At 40.7% G+C, this 16,638-nt stretch overlaps 1 protein-coding gene across 6 annotated transcripts in view; it reads left to right on the top strand.

Annotated features, from left to right (window-relative positions):
• Window positions 1-5,455: 5,455 nt before the first annotated feature.
• dnmt3aa (DNA (cytosine-5-)-methyltransferase 3 alpha a) overlaps window positions 5,456-16,638 on the top strand; it is a 55,978-nt gene continuing 44,795 nt past the window's right edge. For 2 of the 6 annotated variants that reach the window (XM_058391667.1, XM_058391665.1), the window contains exons 1-2: window positions 5,457-5,653; window positions 11,705-11,908. In XM_058391667.1, coding sequence (XP_058247650.1) covers window positions 11,828-11,908 — 81 coding nt within the window. In that variant the 5' untranslated portion in view covers window positions 5,457-5,653; window positions 11,705-11,827. Of the gene's footprint in view, window positions 5,654-11,704; window positions 11,909-16,638 lie in introns of all 6 variants that reach the window. The other 4 variants (XM_058391666.1, XM_058391663.1, XM_058391671.1 and 1 more) reach the window with 4 other exon arrangements.

The raw sequence follows: 16,638 nt of genomic DNA, 5'->3' as shown, positions 1-16,638 counted from the left end.
AAATTGTGTCGAATTTCTGTTAAAGTTGTGTACTGAGGCTACAGCTTGTCATGGTGTAAACTGCAGATCTGTTCAATACACAGCACTGGAACTATTATATCCAGCTGAATCAGTTCTAACACAGCTGCTCATGAGGCCACACCTCCTATCAATGTGCTTTTTATCCGTTTACTGTTACGTTTAACGTCAACACTGATATACAGCTCTAAAAAATTCTCAGCATTCTTTCTCTGACTAAACTCCTGAACTCTTTCTACTTTTGGAACACTTCCTGTCACAAAAGTCCTGACACCGGAGACTCCTTCCATACGTATTAAACAATACGTGAACGCCTCACCACATCCACACACGTTTTCAGGTGAAAGAAAGTTTCCTGCCTGTCTTCTCGGATTCCCGGCTCTGCGTCTGGCTAATGAGTAAAAATGTAGAAGGCTTAGGAATTTATTTCAAAGAGTTCAAATCTCAGGGTCAGGGATTTGGGTTTGACCTTTGACCTGTGGGATCATAAAGATAACGGTGCTCATCTTGAGAGAACGTGGCCTGTATTTGCTTTGCGCCTGTCTGGAATTCTCCCTAGTAACACAGTGACCTATTAAAATGGGTTGGTCAGGTGATTCACATGCATGACTGGGCTGTGTGTGTGTGTGTGTGTGTGTCTCTGGTGCATCATTATCGGTTTCTGCCACAGGTGTAACATTAATGAGTCTCCGGAGACGTTTCTGGGCTCGGCTGCAGCGCACTCTTCACACGTTCTTGAGAGCGACACCACCCACAGCCTCCTAACCAGCTCCAACATCCTGCCATCAGTCTCAGCACTCGAGCCTCCTGTCTCTTTTGTCCAGCTGTTATTCCTGACGTCCAGTCCTCCCTTCCTTTCTTTCTGTAACGGACTGAGCAATAGCCTATATTCTCCGTGTCCGATTACACGATGAACATATTCCATCACAAACAGCTTACACCATCGTCACATGAACACACACGTCCTTCAAAACCAGAGCGTGACGTGATACGGATATTCATCTGCCCATAACGAGATTTCGTATATATCCCCATCACTACTGGTGTACGTGTAGCTGTTCGGCGATTTCGCCGCCATCCTATTGGTCGATTTTAGATGCTTTTTACGAAGTTTTCTGACTAATCTTATAACAGACTATAAAAGGCAAATCTAGGTTCCTGGTGTACGGCGAGTCGGGATAAAACTCCTACTGGGAAATTTAAAATACAACACAATCTAGAAATCCTGATCAATGATGTCATGCTTTTCTGAAATATTGTGGTTTTTTTATTATTATATTTTAAATTTGATCATTTTTTATTTTAATTTTTTTTTTTTCTCAAAACTCTTTAGAAATGGACTGGAAGCAGCTGTTTTGATGTTGAGATTAATCTTTAAGGTGTTTATAGATATTTAAAGATTATTTTCCCTTTGTGTCAAATATTTTAATAAATGTTGAAAACGATGATTTATTTATGTTAATTAATTAATTAATTAATTAATTAATTAAATAAATTTATTTATTCATTATTATTTATTTATTATCTATTATAAAATATTTTTTAAAAATTAAATACACAAAAAAAGTTTAAAAAATAAAAAAATAAATATGTAAAAATAAAATATTTGTACATAGAATATACTTTTTCAATTATTTTTACAGACATATTTTAACTGTTCAATTTCAAATTCAGCTGTACAATTTTTTCAAAGAAATATATATTCGTAAAAATAGAAATTGTTAAAAATAAATAAATATTCTTATATATATATATATAAGTACATAATCATGTTATAAGCGGTATATAGTAGGAAGTACATGACTTCAGACTGGACGGCATCACACGGGGGGAAGGATGAACTGAGGTAAGTACTGTAGAGTGACCTGGCCATTAAAGCAGCGGTGTGTAAAGTTGTCCTATTGGTCGCTTTTAGAAGCAATGCATGAAAAATCTCAGGGGGTTTCCTGAGCAGCTTGAACAAATCTTTTCAACTACAAAACGCAGAGAATGAGAAACGATGTCGCTGCGACTGAAGACGGCCGCTGGCGTCAAAGTTCCGCCACGCTGCTACCAAACTCGCTAGAAATCTACGCTGCTAATAAAGCTTAAAGGAGGCAGCGAACCGAGGCTCCTGAATCAAATATATAGTTTGGCCTTTAAGCAAGAATATAAAAAATAATCCTTGTATTTCTTTCGAACACGCCCTGGATACTGGCCTATGCTGGGATTAAAGACAAAAACGCACTCCTTTCATCATCTGGACTGACGGACAGTAAATGATTGAGCTGGACAGAAAGGTTTTCGACAGAGCTTTTCCTTTCTGACCTCCTTAACCAGGGGGCTAGTCGAGGACATCATCAATCGAGACTAAAACGATGACCTCTGACCCCACGGCGGCGACGAGACAGAAGAAACCAGCGGGAGAGCAGCGGTAGAGATGGATCGAGTGAGGACATGTATGTGAGGTGTGTGTGTGTGTGTGTGTGTGTATGTGTGCGGTCAGACGGCCATCTTGGCGAGCCGCCAACGCAAGCAGGCGCGACATGGAGCGCATTTTAATGAGAGTGAGGCGAGCCGAGGACAGCGTGTGTGTCTGAGTGTGAGTGTGTGTGTGTGTGTGTGTTGTCAGGTAAAGCGTATGTGAAAGCATGCCTCAAAGAGACGATGAGGCTCAAACGAAAGTGACGTAATTTGATACGCGGACTAATCAGATCGCTGTATAATTGGAACAGCTGTGTGTGTGTGTGTGTGTGTGTGTGTGTGTGTGTGTGTTAAAATAGCCCAGCTACGGTTTACCCAAGGACACATTCCAAATCTGCTCCCTTTCCCTTCCCCATTCTCCCTTGTTAAGCCTTCCTCTGTTTCAGTTCCTCCCTTCCTGTTCATTTCTTCTCTCACACACACACACACACACACAGGGCAGTGTCCTAAATGCCAGAAGGAAAAAAAAAATTGTAAAAGGACACATGGACTTCAGCCCATGTAGCAGAAACCAACTGGACAGTGATTGTGGGCGGGGCTTCATCTGAATAGTTTTCGGGGAAACCCCGCCCACATTGGAAAACTCCAAGCTGAAACGCATTAAGTGTTTTCTTTCTTTCTTTCTTTCTTTTTTTATCTGTTTGTGATTCTGGTGCTAATCTGTTGCTTGGTGCTGTATTTTCCCGTGCGAGGTTGTGAGGCGTTACAGGAGGACGATGATGACGCTGCTCCAAGTTACCGCAGGCGCTAGGCTCGGCTAGTCAGGAATAAAGCGCCGCTGCATCGCTGCTTTACGTAGGGGTGAAGCCAGGACTAAACCCCAGCACTACACTATCAGAAGGGTCATTTTAATTATAGCGCTGTTCATAGGGATTTTTTTTTATTACATCATGACCTTTATTTCAATTATTTTATCCATTTCTACTAATCCTAATAACCTTTCACCTTCTGTTACTGCCTGTGTGAACATGAAACAGCGCTCTGTTCAGTCTCATAGTGTGTGTGTGTGTGTGTGTGTTTGACCTGCTCATGATGGGGGGTAATTTTGAGGTGAGACGCTTTATTTATGACCTCCTTCTCAGTCTGTGGCTCTTTGGAGCTGCTTTACATCACAGCTATGCTCTGTGTGTGTGTGTGTGTGTGTGTGTGCATTGTCAGAGGCAGTAAGTGGGTCACTCCGAGCTCGGTGGAGCCATTTTGGATCTCAGCTGCTCGGTATTAGTGTGTTATGGAGCACAAAGGGAAATGGGGCAATAATAAGCGGCGAAGCCCGCACGGATTTGGTGGACAGCTGACGCCTCCGTTTTTATTTTCGATCATCGTTTACTTCACACCGCTTCTTACCTCTAATCTGAGGCAGAAATTCACAAGTGTCAGGGGAAAATAATCAATCAGTGATGGAGAGGTGTGGCGTTACTACTTACCATTATTATTCATTCACTTTAAACCAACAATTAAAATTTTTACGCATCTTTAAACAGCCACATGTCATACATTTTATCTAATTATAGCTACTATTAATGCTGAGGTCATTTCCTGTTCTCACTCACACCATGAACAGCAATAAACTCTTTCCTCCCTCACCGGCTCTTCTTTATTCTCTCGAAACAAACAAACAAACAAAAAACCATGTCCAGAAGCCAGTCAGAAAAACCTGTTGATTGTTTCAGAGCTCTGATGCTGGAGACTCCTTCCTCCCACGCTGAATAATCACCATCTTACAGAAAACTTCTCAACATATCAATTAAAAAAAAAACGATTGTTTATGTGAGCCGTCTGCTGTAGAAGTTCCTGTGAGAGAGCTGTTACCATAGCAATGCTAACTTTGTAGAATTAGTGCATTCTTCTTCTTCTTTTTCTTCTTTGGGCTTTTCCCTTCAGGGGTCTCCACAGCGAATCGTCTCTCTCCACCTATCCCTAACTTCTGCATCCTCAACACTTCATATCCTCATTTATTCCCTCCATATACCTCCTCTTTGGCCTTCCTCTTTGCCTCCTTCCTGGCAGCTCCATGTCCAACATTCTCCTACCAATATACTCACTCTCCCTCCTCTGGACCTGTCCAAACCATCTTATTCTGTCCTCTCCCTAATGTCGTCCCCCAAACATCCAACATGAGCGGTCCAACCGAAGAGAACCTCAACATCTCCAGCTCTGGCTCCTGTCTCTTCCTCAGTGTCTCTAAACAATACAGCATGGCCAGTCTCATCACTGTCTCGTACACCTTCCCCTTTATTCTCACACAGAACTCCCGACACCTTTCTCCACCCATTCCGACCTGCCTGCACTCGCTTCTTTACCTCTTCAGAGTACTGACGATTCACATGATTGAATTTGGCAATGTTTTACGCCAGATGCTCTTCCTGACGCAACCCTCTCTATTTATCCGGGCTTGGGACCGGCACAGAAGTCACTGGACTGTGACCCACATGGCTAGATTTAGAATTAGCGCATTAATGTTTGAATGACTGATTACTAGAAGTCTTTTCTGCCTGTCTTTATATCTTTATGGAACTATTTATGGTGTATAATTGGAGCTTAAGGACCACAGATGTACGTTCGAAGCTTTGGAGCTAATTCCAGTAGCACACAAATGATACGGAACACGTCTTCTCGACGGTTCCACCTCAGTGAAGTTCTGTTCCTTTATTTTCTAGTTCTGAATGTTACACTTGGAGTTTTTCCAACATTTCCACACAGAGTCTGTTTGTATTTCTGAGAGACAGTGAGATGTTTGTTAACACACCCCTTTTATTTTATTTATTTGTGGGTTATTTTTCTAATTTAAATATTCTGCGCTCGTGCGTCTTGGTCGATCAAACCCGCCACTGCGTTCCAAACCGTTACAGTTCCAAAATACGTCAGCATCCACTCTCTTTCTCTCTCTCTCTCTCTCTTTTGCGCGCGCGCTTTTCCCGTGATGTCACGAACACCGACGACGACGACGACGACTCTCCCACCGTTTTTAGGACCCTGCGGAATCTCTTCCGGTCTGACGTCCTCTGCGGCGGCGCGTGAGAGCCCCAGTGAGCGAGCCACCGGGGCCGGAGTGAGAGAGTGAGTGAGAGAGAGAGAGAGAGAGAGAGAGAGAGCGGCCGCGGAGGGAAGACGGGACGGGGCAGCGCGCAAGCGACTACCGGAGGGGGGCTCAGGCCTGGGGCCGGCGAAACGGGTAACGTTTCACAACATTTTCCTCTTCTCTCTCTCTCTCTCTCTCTCTCTCTCTCTCTCCCTCTCTCTATTTTTTTTTTCCTCTGCGTGCAAATTCCGAACCGAACCGAGACGCGCGCGCGCGCGTACGCACTAACGGTGTGGCGTATGTCTCCGGGATTCGCCGTCCACCCCTCCACCCCCCCACCCCCCTCCCCTCCTCCTCCTTCAGCCCTCACGAGTCACCTTCGAGAAATAAAAATATATGTTCACTGAGTAACGATTAAATCCGGTCGCGGAGCTTCCTATTCGCCGTTAGTGGAAAATAACCGGAGAACACCGGAGGGTTGTTTTTTTGTTTTTTTTTTTTGCCTCGCGCGGAACTTGGTAGAGACAGATCAATCCCTCCAGCGCTGAATTAAACACCTCCGGCCGCGTCTCAATCCGAGCACTGCTGTACTACACACTGTGTCTCCTCATAGTGGAGTCCTGATTTTGACAAATCTAGTACGCGGTTTGAGACGCAGCCCCCCGGCGGTGTCGAATCAGGACGTGGACACTGTCCTTACGCAACACTGTAGGTGTTAATGCTGTTAGAGTGTACTAAACACTTCAGGATGTTTTAACTCAACCCTGTGGGGGTTAACTCAATACTGTAAGATCATAACAGTGTATTAAACACCTAATGTCCTAATGTAATCCTGTAAGTGTTGATTGTACCCTATGGAGTGTCAGAGTGTAATAAACAATTAACTCAACCCTGTGGGGGTTAATTCAGTGCTATAAGTATTTATTAAACTCTCAACCCTGTGGGGGTTAATTCAGTGCTATAAGTATTTATTAAACACTCAACTATTAACTCAACCCTGTGGGGGTTAATTCAATACCATACAAACTTAGTCAATACATCGATTAATACATTTCTCAACTCAACCCTGTGGGGGTTAATTCAGTCCTATAAGTATATATTAAACATTCAACTCTTAACCCTGTAGGGATTAATTCAATACCGTACAAACTTAGTCAATACATTGATTAATACATTTCTTAACTCAACCCTGTGGGGGTTAATTAAGTGCTATAAGAATATATTAAACACTCAATACTTGACTCAACCCTGTGGAGGTTAATTTAATACCGTAAGAATGTATTAAACACTCAACTCATAACTCAACCCTGTGGGGGTTAATTCAGTGTCATAAGAATATATTAAACCCTCAGTTCTTAACTCAACCCTGTGGGTACCGTACAAATCTAGTCAATACATCGAATCAACAAATTTCTTAACGCAAATTTGTAGACCATGAGAGTGTATTAAACACTTAATAACGACTTAACGCACCTTTATAGACACTGTAACACTCGAAGTGTTCACTCAGCGCTGTACTCACACTCCCCCCAGTGTTGAATAAACACTTGTACAGGATTGTGTGTAAAGCTTCAGCGCTGAGTAGAGTTGCAGATTGGTGACTTAACACCCGCTTAGATGAACCTGTGGGCGTTCATTCAGAGGAACAGGATTGTCTTCATCACCTGCGGGGTTGTTTTACATCTTCAAAACCCTGCTAGAACATCCACACTGTTTAATAACACCATTAACACCAGTTTAGATTAGATTAAACACTGTTACAGTTATGGAACAACGTGGATGTTGTGTTATAATATTTGAAAACAAACCCTGCAGGTGTTCGCGTGAGGTGTTAGCGTGGTAACTCAGATCGTTTTAGAATTCGCCGTTAACGCAAAACGCTTAATTATTGTATCACGATTTTTTTAATGGACCTCTGGGTTCTTATGTATGTTTCCATGTTTCAGTTCGTTTATCAGTTGTCGGTAATATCAGTGTCGTAATCGTTGTATAGTTGTGTAGCTGAGATCTTTATACAGGTGTGTGTAACTCGCTTATTTAGTGCTTATGGCTTTACCTTAGAGCTACACACCTGAATCTGCCGGTCAATCAGGGTCACCTGATTTACAATAAGAATCTCAGATAGATAGATAGATAGATAGATAGATAGATAGATAGACAGACAGACAGACAGACAGATAGAGAGATAGACAGCTAGATAGACAGACAGACAGATAGATAGATAGATAGATAGATAGATAGATAGATAGATAGATAGATAGATAGATAGATAGATAGATAGATCAATCTGCTTATGAAGTGTGCTACTATTTTGAACGAGTCACCATCATCAATGCCACACTTGTATATGAAAATATTTTCGTGTTTAGCTTGCCAGAGAGCACAGATTTCTTCAGCTAGCTACCTCCACTAGCAACTCGGCAAACATCAAAGCGATCCCGACTGACCGAAAAAACAAACATTCAAATATGGAAATTCTAAATCTAGATTAAAAATTGCAGAGTGGTCAAGGCTGGAAGTTGTGGAAAACTTGGGGCTAGCTAAACATTAACATAGCTAAGGAACAAAAAAATACACTCAGGTGTGTAGCGTTTTAGATCAGTCTGTGCTTTATTCCGTTTACACCACAGTAATTTATGACATCAAGGAAACGGTCCTGACTTACGTTACACAACAGCTAGTTCTGGTCCTCTAATCTGATTGGACGAGCAGCGTTCCACGAGTTCTAATGTTTAGGTTAACCAAGCTCGATTTTACGTTAATGTACAAAATCAACATGAGGTAGCTGGCTAGTCTGTTAGCCTGCGTGCTATAAAGCGACTGGGGCTGAATCAGGATCTGTTTTTGCTAGTGAAGCAACAACAAACAACAGCGGTCAGGATAATGGTACAATTGCGTGTGCGATATGACTCCTACAACTTGCCTGTGGCATATTGCTTAAAAAAAAAAACCCCACAAAGGGCTGACACTGGAGACTCCTTCCTCAAACACTCAGCACTTTCCTCACACACTACGTATCAAACCCGCTCCACCGGTCTCACCCGTTTCTAGGTAACATCCAGTGGTCTTTTTTTAATTTTTTTTATTTACCTTTTTTTAACCTCCTGGAACCGATCAATACGATCCCGGCTGAGAAATATTTCATGTTAGAACCCGACGGCGACGTTTTAATCAACAGAGTCTACAGGCTCCTGCACGTCCCTGTGGGGTTTCCATGCCACACCTGCCACAGGTGATTTCACACCTTTTCACTCGAAGGAGCTCACGAGTGAACGACGGATAGTCGCCTAAAACGTCCCTGCAGATTAAAAAAAGCACTTAAATCGCTAAATTATAGCAACAGAGTATACGAGTACATCGCTGTGTTAAATATTATATCTTATCTATGCTAATTCTGTAGTATTACCTCATCATCATCACAATTCCTACAAGTCAGATCAAATCATCTAGCAGCAGCAACGTTTCCAGTACAGCAGAGACCATGGATTTGAGTTAGCATCCAGTGCTAATTGCAGCGGTGTAATTACAGCGTAGTTTTAGTCACATGGAGTCTTTTCTCAGCCATTTAGCAAGAGATCTGAGTGAAATGTTGATTTTCTGGAGAGATTAGTCTCTTTTCTGTGGAGATGAAGTAAAATACTCAAGTGTCTGAGGTAAATATGTAGAGAAAGAGAAAAAGTGTGTGTGTGTGTGTGTGTGTGTTTAAAAGCTGATTCAGTTGTTTAGATAAACGTCTAACTTGGGTGTTCTTGAGAGTGAAAGTCAAAAATTTCAGAATTGTATATTTGGGAAGTTCTGCTGATTTCCAGATATAGCAACAACAAAAAAATTAGCAGTTGATGCGTTTTAGTCAGGGGGAGACTTTAGTCATGACGGAACTGCTGAAAGTCTGGATGTTTTTGTCCATTTGTCTTTATTCTGTTGATTTTGACACATTTCAGCTAAAAGAGTGAAAACGTTGTCATTTTGCTGTAAAAAATACTTCAGTTTTGTATTTTTGAGAGTTTAATACAGTGTGAACTGATTCTGAGGAGAAAAACTGCTGAGTAAATTACTGTGTTAGCATACTGCATTAGCATGCTCCCTGTGTTCCGTACACCCTCCGCTTCATACTTGGGTCTGTTTACGCTGGTTACAAGAAGATTTTTACTTCAGACATGTTGGTGTTTCTGTCAGCGCTAGTGGAACTTTACTTCATGCTAAATGTGGTGTTAGCCGTCTAGAGTTGTTTTTTTCTTTTTTTTTCTTTTTTTAAATAATTTACTTAAGCGTGCATTTTCCCACACATATTATCTTGTTGTCTTTATAAAAGCTTCACTGGATAAATATTTAGCCTCGGTCATTAGCTGGATTACGCTCGAACGTGTATTTCCAAGTTGCCTAGCAACAGCGTGGTCTCAAAAAGACTCATTAAACTGGCACAGAACGATGGAGTTTTTCTTTATTTAGATATCAGTTTCCTTTCACTTTAGAGCTAGCAAGATGATTAGCTAGCTAATTAGCGATAAGTATTGGAGTAGAGAAGTTGGCTTCACAGCTCCGGAAAACCGACAAACTGAGTCGTGGCCTTGTTTTGTTCTTCTGTGGTCACAGTGAAGGCTGTAGTGGAATCCCGTGGAAAAGAAAAGTCCGAAATCGAATTGTGTAGCACTTCGTGCACTAACAGCCTGATCAACACCAGGGTTAGCGTGCGGGACGGTCCACGCTAGCGAGACGCTGTAGTTTGGCGCTGAAGGACGCAGCGCTGCTCAGGATAGTAACTGGCAGCAGTTCAGCGACCGCCATGTTACACAGGCCAGTCCCATGCGGGAGGATTTTTACAGTGAGCCAGGCCACGACTTGCTTGTCTTCATTCCTCTCTCCCGCAAAAAAACCAAACAAAAAAATTTTTTTTTAAAAGTGCTGACTGCGCCGCCGCGAGCCGACAAGGTAATGAGGTTAAACGACTCTCCTGTGTTGCTTCTACATAAAGAGAGTTTGACTGATGCTCAAATTGCTGCTTTTGTCGATGATGAAAAGCCTCTGTGGAAAACCCCAGACATTTCACCCCATTCCACAACTGTATTACAGCTGCTACACAACACGTTTAAAGACGCCTTAAACGCCGAAGAGCGGCTGGTGAACGATTCACTCGTTTTATGTTTGCACGGTAAAACAAACATTGCGTCAGTGCGTCTCTTCAGCTCAACTCAGGACGTTTCTACCGCTTTGTTACTCAAAAGAATTGGATTTGATTCACCTAAAAGGATCAAATCTGATTCAAAAAGAATCAATTCAAATTTGATTCACTTAAAAGAATTTTAATCAAATTTGAATTCATTCTTTTTTAATCAGATGTGATTCTTTTAATTGAATCAAATTTGATTCTTTTAATTGAATCACATCTGATTAAAAAAGAATACAATCAAATCTGAAAAAGTATCACATATGATTAAAAAAGAATCAAATCAAATTTGATGCACATAAAAGAATCAAATCTGATTAAAAAAGAATCCATTCAAATTTGATTCACTTAAAATAATCAAATCTGATTTAAAAAAAGAATCAAATCAAATTTGATTCACTTCAAAGAATCAAATCTGATTCAGAAAGGATCAAATCAAATTCAATTCACTTAAAAGAATCAGATGTGATTCAAAAAGTATCAAATCAAATTTGATTCACTTAAAAGAATCAAATCTGATTCAGAAAGGATCAAATCAAATTCGATTAACTTAAAAGAATCAAATCTGATTCAGAAAGGATCAAATCAAATTTGATTCACTTAAAAGAATCATTTGGCCTAAAATAAAATCCACACTAGAACACGTCGGATCCCCGTGCCGCTCGTGGCTCGTCTTGGACTTGTACTTTTTTTGCAAGTGGGCGTGGCCTGTTCTATAGTAGAAAAAGATGAAAACACTTAAATTAAAGTTAACCAGTGAACAGATTCACCAGATGCAGCAACGATCCCCGCTACTTAAAAGAACGGGCAAAAGTTAGGAGGCGTGGCCTAAGTTCTGAAGGCGGAGTTCTACGGTAAAACAGTTCTGATTTGATTTGTACATTCAGCTGAAATGAAACTTATTCTGCTGTTATTATGTAGCGACGGACATTTCGTACGCCTCTAAATCGTAGCCGTAAGATTTAATCGCGCAACAATTTATAGATTATTAATTTTAAATGCTTTCTTAATAACAGAAATGTTTCTCACTTCTTCCACAGGGAGAAGAAGGAGGACCTGAAGGACGGAAGGTGGATCAGCAACATCGTCCCAGAAAAAACGTACTTTCTTTCTCATCCGCGTTCATTTCTAAATGCATCGCTAAGTAGCCGGGTCTGGATCCGATGATGCCGTCCAACGCTGCCGCTCCCACCCCCGAGTTCAAAACGTCTGACGTGGACTGTGACGCAGCGACGAAGAAAACGGTGAGTCTGTGTGCACGAGCAAGTGTGTGAGTCTTGGCGCAGAAAAGACACACACACACACACACACACACACAGCAGGATGCTGGAACGAACCCGAGTTGGAGCCGTTCGAGGCGGAGAAGGACGAATGAGGGACGATGTGGTTTGTCCTGAAAAGACTTCCCCTGTACAGGAAGTGTGAATTATTGATACGAGGTTTTTTGCCTGAAATCGTGGACAAGTTTCAGGCTACGCAGCATAAAACACAGAAAATGTACACCTACTCTGTTAAACAGTAACCCTTCCAAGTATGGAGTTCGATCATGCAGATAACTAAGTTCTGAGGTTTTTTTCGGTTGGAAAAAGCGAGGGAAAGGTTTAAAGCTTAAAGGTTTAAAGCGTTGAGGAAAGTCCCTCAGTGTTTAAATGCATCTCATTTCACTTCCTTTCAGATAAAAATGACTGTTCTGTTCCTTTTGCATGGGAGGGGCCCTTATTTGTCACATGTACATTACAGCACAGTAACTTTCTTCACATATGCCATCCTTGAGTGCATGATACCTAGGAGCAGAGAGGGTTAAGGGCCTTGCTCAAGGGCCCAACTTGGCAGTGCTGGGGCTTGAACCTCCAATCTTCTGGTCAGCAGTGGCAGCAGTTGCACTGCCGTCAATAGTGGCAACTTGGGGCTTGAACCACTGATGTTCTGGTCAAAGACCCAGAGCCTTAACCACTTGAGCCACCACCGCTGTGCGGGCCTTGTCAATCACTGCTACACTAGCTGATCATGCGGCGTCTGTGAGCTCATGTATGAGGAAGAGGGCAGACTGCGCCTTTCTCTAAAGCAGGCGGTTTAACAAGATGCTGTTTGCTGGCTTCATGTCAAGCTCATGTTATCCTTCACGCTCTGTAACTGGTAGCTGAGGTGTGATTGATTGGTTACTATAGAAACGTTAGACCAAGTGCATTTCTGACCAATCAGGATCCAGTATTCAGCAGCACTATTGTCTGATTATCTGGTAAGAAGTTTACTATGTCCCGTATTAACAGAAGGACACGTTCTAGCTCTGTGCTAAACTTTAAAACTGCTTTTATAGCTAAATGCCTTTAAGCACTACATCCTGATAGAACCAGGCTCCGAGTGTGAGATCTCTGACCCACAAGCTACTTCCTGTCCCGAATAATCTCTTACTTTTCCTGCAAGTTGATTACGAACGTGGCGGTGACTGGAGCCGTGTTAACCCTGGGTCTTTACCCACAATCCTCTTGTGCAACACTCAGGGGCCGGGTTGAATTTCCTGTTTATGGCCACTGGAGTGATTTTGGAGTTGAGCTAAGGCCACTGAATTACACACACACACACACACACACACACACTTATTAGTTTAAGCATCATTTCCCTGATGGACTCTAAAAACCCATAATTTACCCAACCAAATGTCAGGTACTTACCAATTTAGCTGCCACTCACCTGGGATATAAAGCAGGCCCTTGACACACACACACACACACACACACACACACACCTGCGCAGGTAAAGAGAAACTGAGCTCTGACCTTTAAAACATCATCCTCACAAAGTCTCAGAACTGAGAGAGAGAGAAAGAGAGAGAGAGAAAGACAGAGACAGAGCGAGAGAGACAGAGAGAGAGACAGAGAGAGAGAGTGAGAGAGAGACAGAGAGAGAAAGAGAGAGAGAAGAAGAGAGGAACAAGCCTCCGGGTCTGATCTCCTGTGGACACTGTCGCCTTGTTTTTCTGAAGCAGAAACTGATCTCAGGTCAGAGATTAGACTTTTTTTTAATTACTTAATTAATTAATTAATTTATTTATTTATTTGCTGTTCATCATAACTGAACAAGCTATTTCTAAATGATCGCCGTTTAATGTTTTTAATTTTTTAGAGCCTAATTAATCTGACTAAAGAGCTTCCTTTTATAGTTCTAAAATCTATAAAACGCAAGGATGTCACGTGTTATCCTGCTTTGGTTAGACTGCGTTCTCGCCGTCCGTCTGCACGCCTGCAAATTTTCGGAAAGCAGAATAAGGACGGCTCTGAAGGACAAATTTGCTGGAGCATTGCACGTGTCCTTCTTACTGAAGGCAATCCCATAATTCTGCTCACCGCACAAGAGTCGCATGAACAAACAGACGGCGTGACGCTTCCGGATATAAGTCCGCTGCTAGAACAGCTACAGGTAACATTAATGTACCGCTGTCATATAAGAAAATGTAATATAGACACAAGTGTGACGATTATATACACGACATACAGCTGTGTAGAGTAGAGCAGAGGATTAGTATAAAGTAGAATAGAATAGAATTTAATTGAATAGGCTAGTATGGACTAAAGTGTATGTAAAAATATTAAACCACTATTTGAAAAAATACAGTATTACTGGAACAAATAGAATAGGCTGAAGTAGAGTAGAATTGAATAAAATGATTTTTACCAAAAAAGCAGAATAGAATAATGTAGAATACGCTCAAGCAGAGTAGAACAGAATAAAGTAGCGCAGAATAAAGCTGAATAAAAGAGTAGAATAAAATAGAGTAGAATAAAGCTGAAAAAATAGATTAGAATAAAGCTAAAAAATAGATTAGAATAAAATAGAGTAGAACAAAGCTGAATAAAGTAGAGCAAAATAAAGTTGAATAAAATAGAATAAAGCTGAATAAAATAGAGTAGAATAAAGCTAAAAATAGATTAGAATAAAATAGAGCAGAATAAAGCTGAATAAAATAGAGTGGAACAAAACTGAATAAAGTAGAGTAGAACAAAGTAGAGCAAAATAAAGTTGAATAAAATAAAATAGAATAAAGCTGAATAAAATAGAGTAGAATAAAGCTGAATAAAATAAATCTGAATAAAATAGAGCAGAATAAAGCTGAATAAAATAAAATAGAATAAAGCTGAATAAAGTAGAGTAGAATAAAGTAGAGCAAAATAAAGCTGAATAAAATAGAGTAGAATAAGGCTGAGTAAAATAAAATAGAATAAAGCTGAATAAAATAAAATAGAATAAAGCTGAATAAAGTAGAGTAGAATAAAGTAGAGCAAAATAAAGCTGAATAAAATAGAGTAGAGTAAATCCAAATAAAATAGAGTAGAATAAGGCTGAGTAAAATAGAGTACAATAAAGTAGAGCAAATTAAAGCTAAATAAAATAAAGTAGAATAAATCTAAATAAAAAAGAGTAGAATAAAGCCGAATAAAATAGAATAGAATTAAGCTGAATAAAACAGCAGAATAAAGCTGAATAAAATAAAATAGAATTAAGATGAATAAAGTAGAGTAGAATAAAGCTGGATAAAATCAAATACAATAAACTGAATAAAATAAAATAGTATAAAGCTGAATAAAATAGAGTAGAAGTGAGTACAATCGAAATAAAATAAAATTGCGTACCGAAGAACATGCTATGATAAAAGGGAATAAAGTAGAACAAAACAGAACCGTGTAAAAGGAAATAAACTCCAGTAGACTACAGTAGAACAGAATTGGACTACAGAATAGAGTATATTAGAAGAGCCTGGAGAAATAGAGAAAATAGAGAATAAAGTTCCATAGAGCAGAATAAAGTGGCAGAAAACAGAAAATCGACTAAAGTAGAATGGAATAAGGATGTTGTAAAGCACAATGCAGCAAAATAGAGTGAAATGAAATAGAATTAAATAAAGAGTAGAGCAGAATAAAGTGGGACAGAAATGAAATCGAATTTTCATAAATAAGTCGAACAAAACCGAATCCAGTGGAAACTGAAAGAACCCGAATGGAATTAGAAACGGAACGAGTTCACCATAATAGAATCTGCTGTGTGTGTGTGTGTGTGTGTAAAGTTGAAGATCACAGCGCAGCTAATTTCTCAAATCTGTTTGGTCGGAAGGTGTGTTATCAGCTGTAACCCATCACATCAACTAAAACTAATAACAAACGGATTTGTCCAGGTCAACAAAGATAAAGGTGTGTGTGTGTGTGTGTGTGTGTTGCAGTGTTATTTATGTTTACTCTCCTCAGAGTGTCGTTTCAGTGTAAGTCGGAGTTAAAGAGTAACCGTCTGGATCTGTTGTCATGCCGTCTGCACTTCCTCATCCAGACGCCGTCGCTTTGTTTTTCTTGACCGATCCGCCGCCTTGTGTGTGTTTTCACTCACCGGCCACTGCGTGAATGGTCAATCAATGACCAGAGCTTTAATAATTGACCTAGAAAATGTGTTTGTGTAAAATCTATGCATGAATAAAGACATACTCGGATGATGTGCGTTCGTATCCTCATCCACCACAGCGTTGTTGAATTCTGCATTCTGATTGGTCAGACCTTATCCAGTGCAGTGGATAAGAAATTCTGCATTCTGATTGGTCAGACCTTATCCAGTGCAGTGGATAAGAAATTCTGCATTCTGATTGGTCAGAAGATGTTCTCTGGCAGCTCAGACAGATGTGCGCTCACGATTATCGTTTCTATAGTAACAGCTGGCTGTAATCTCTTTCTGGCTACATGTGTACTGTAGCAGTTTGCTGAAAAGTGTGTGTGTGTGTGTCTGTGTGTGTGTCTGTGTGTGTATGTGTGTGTATGTGTGTGTGTGTTTCCACTATTGTTGCTGTTGTTCTCAGCTCTGGTTACGCGCGGCAGTGTGGCCTCGTTGAACTCTGGGAAGGTTACCTGGAGGCCTGCGCTGTAGTATTTATGGCAGATGTCAGCTAATGTTTTATTTGGCACAGATAAGACTTATTATAACCTGAACTCTCACTACA

Source organism: Hemibagrus wyckioides, linkage group LG06 (assembly GCF_019097595.1).
Source record: "Hemibagrus wyckioides isolate EC202008001 linkage group LG06, SWU_Hwy_1.0, whole genome shotgun sequence".
NCBI lineage: Eukaryota > Metazoa > Chordata > Actinopteri > Siluriformes > Bagridae > Hemibagrus > Hemibagrus wyckioides.
This window is presented reverse-complemented; position numbering and strand designations above follow the sequence as displayed.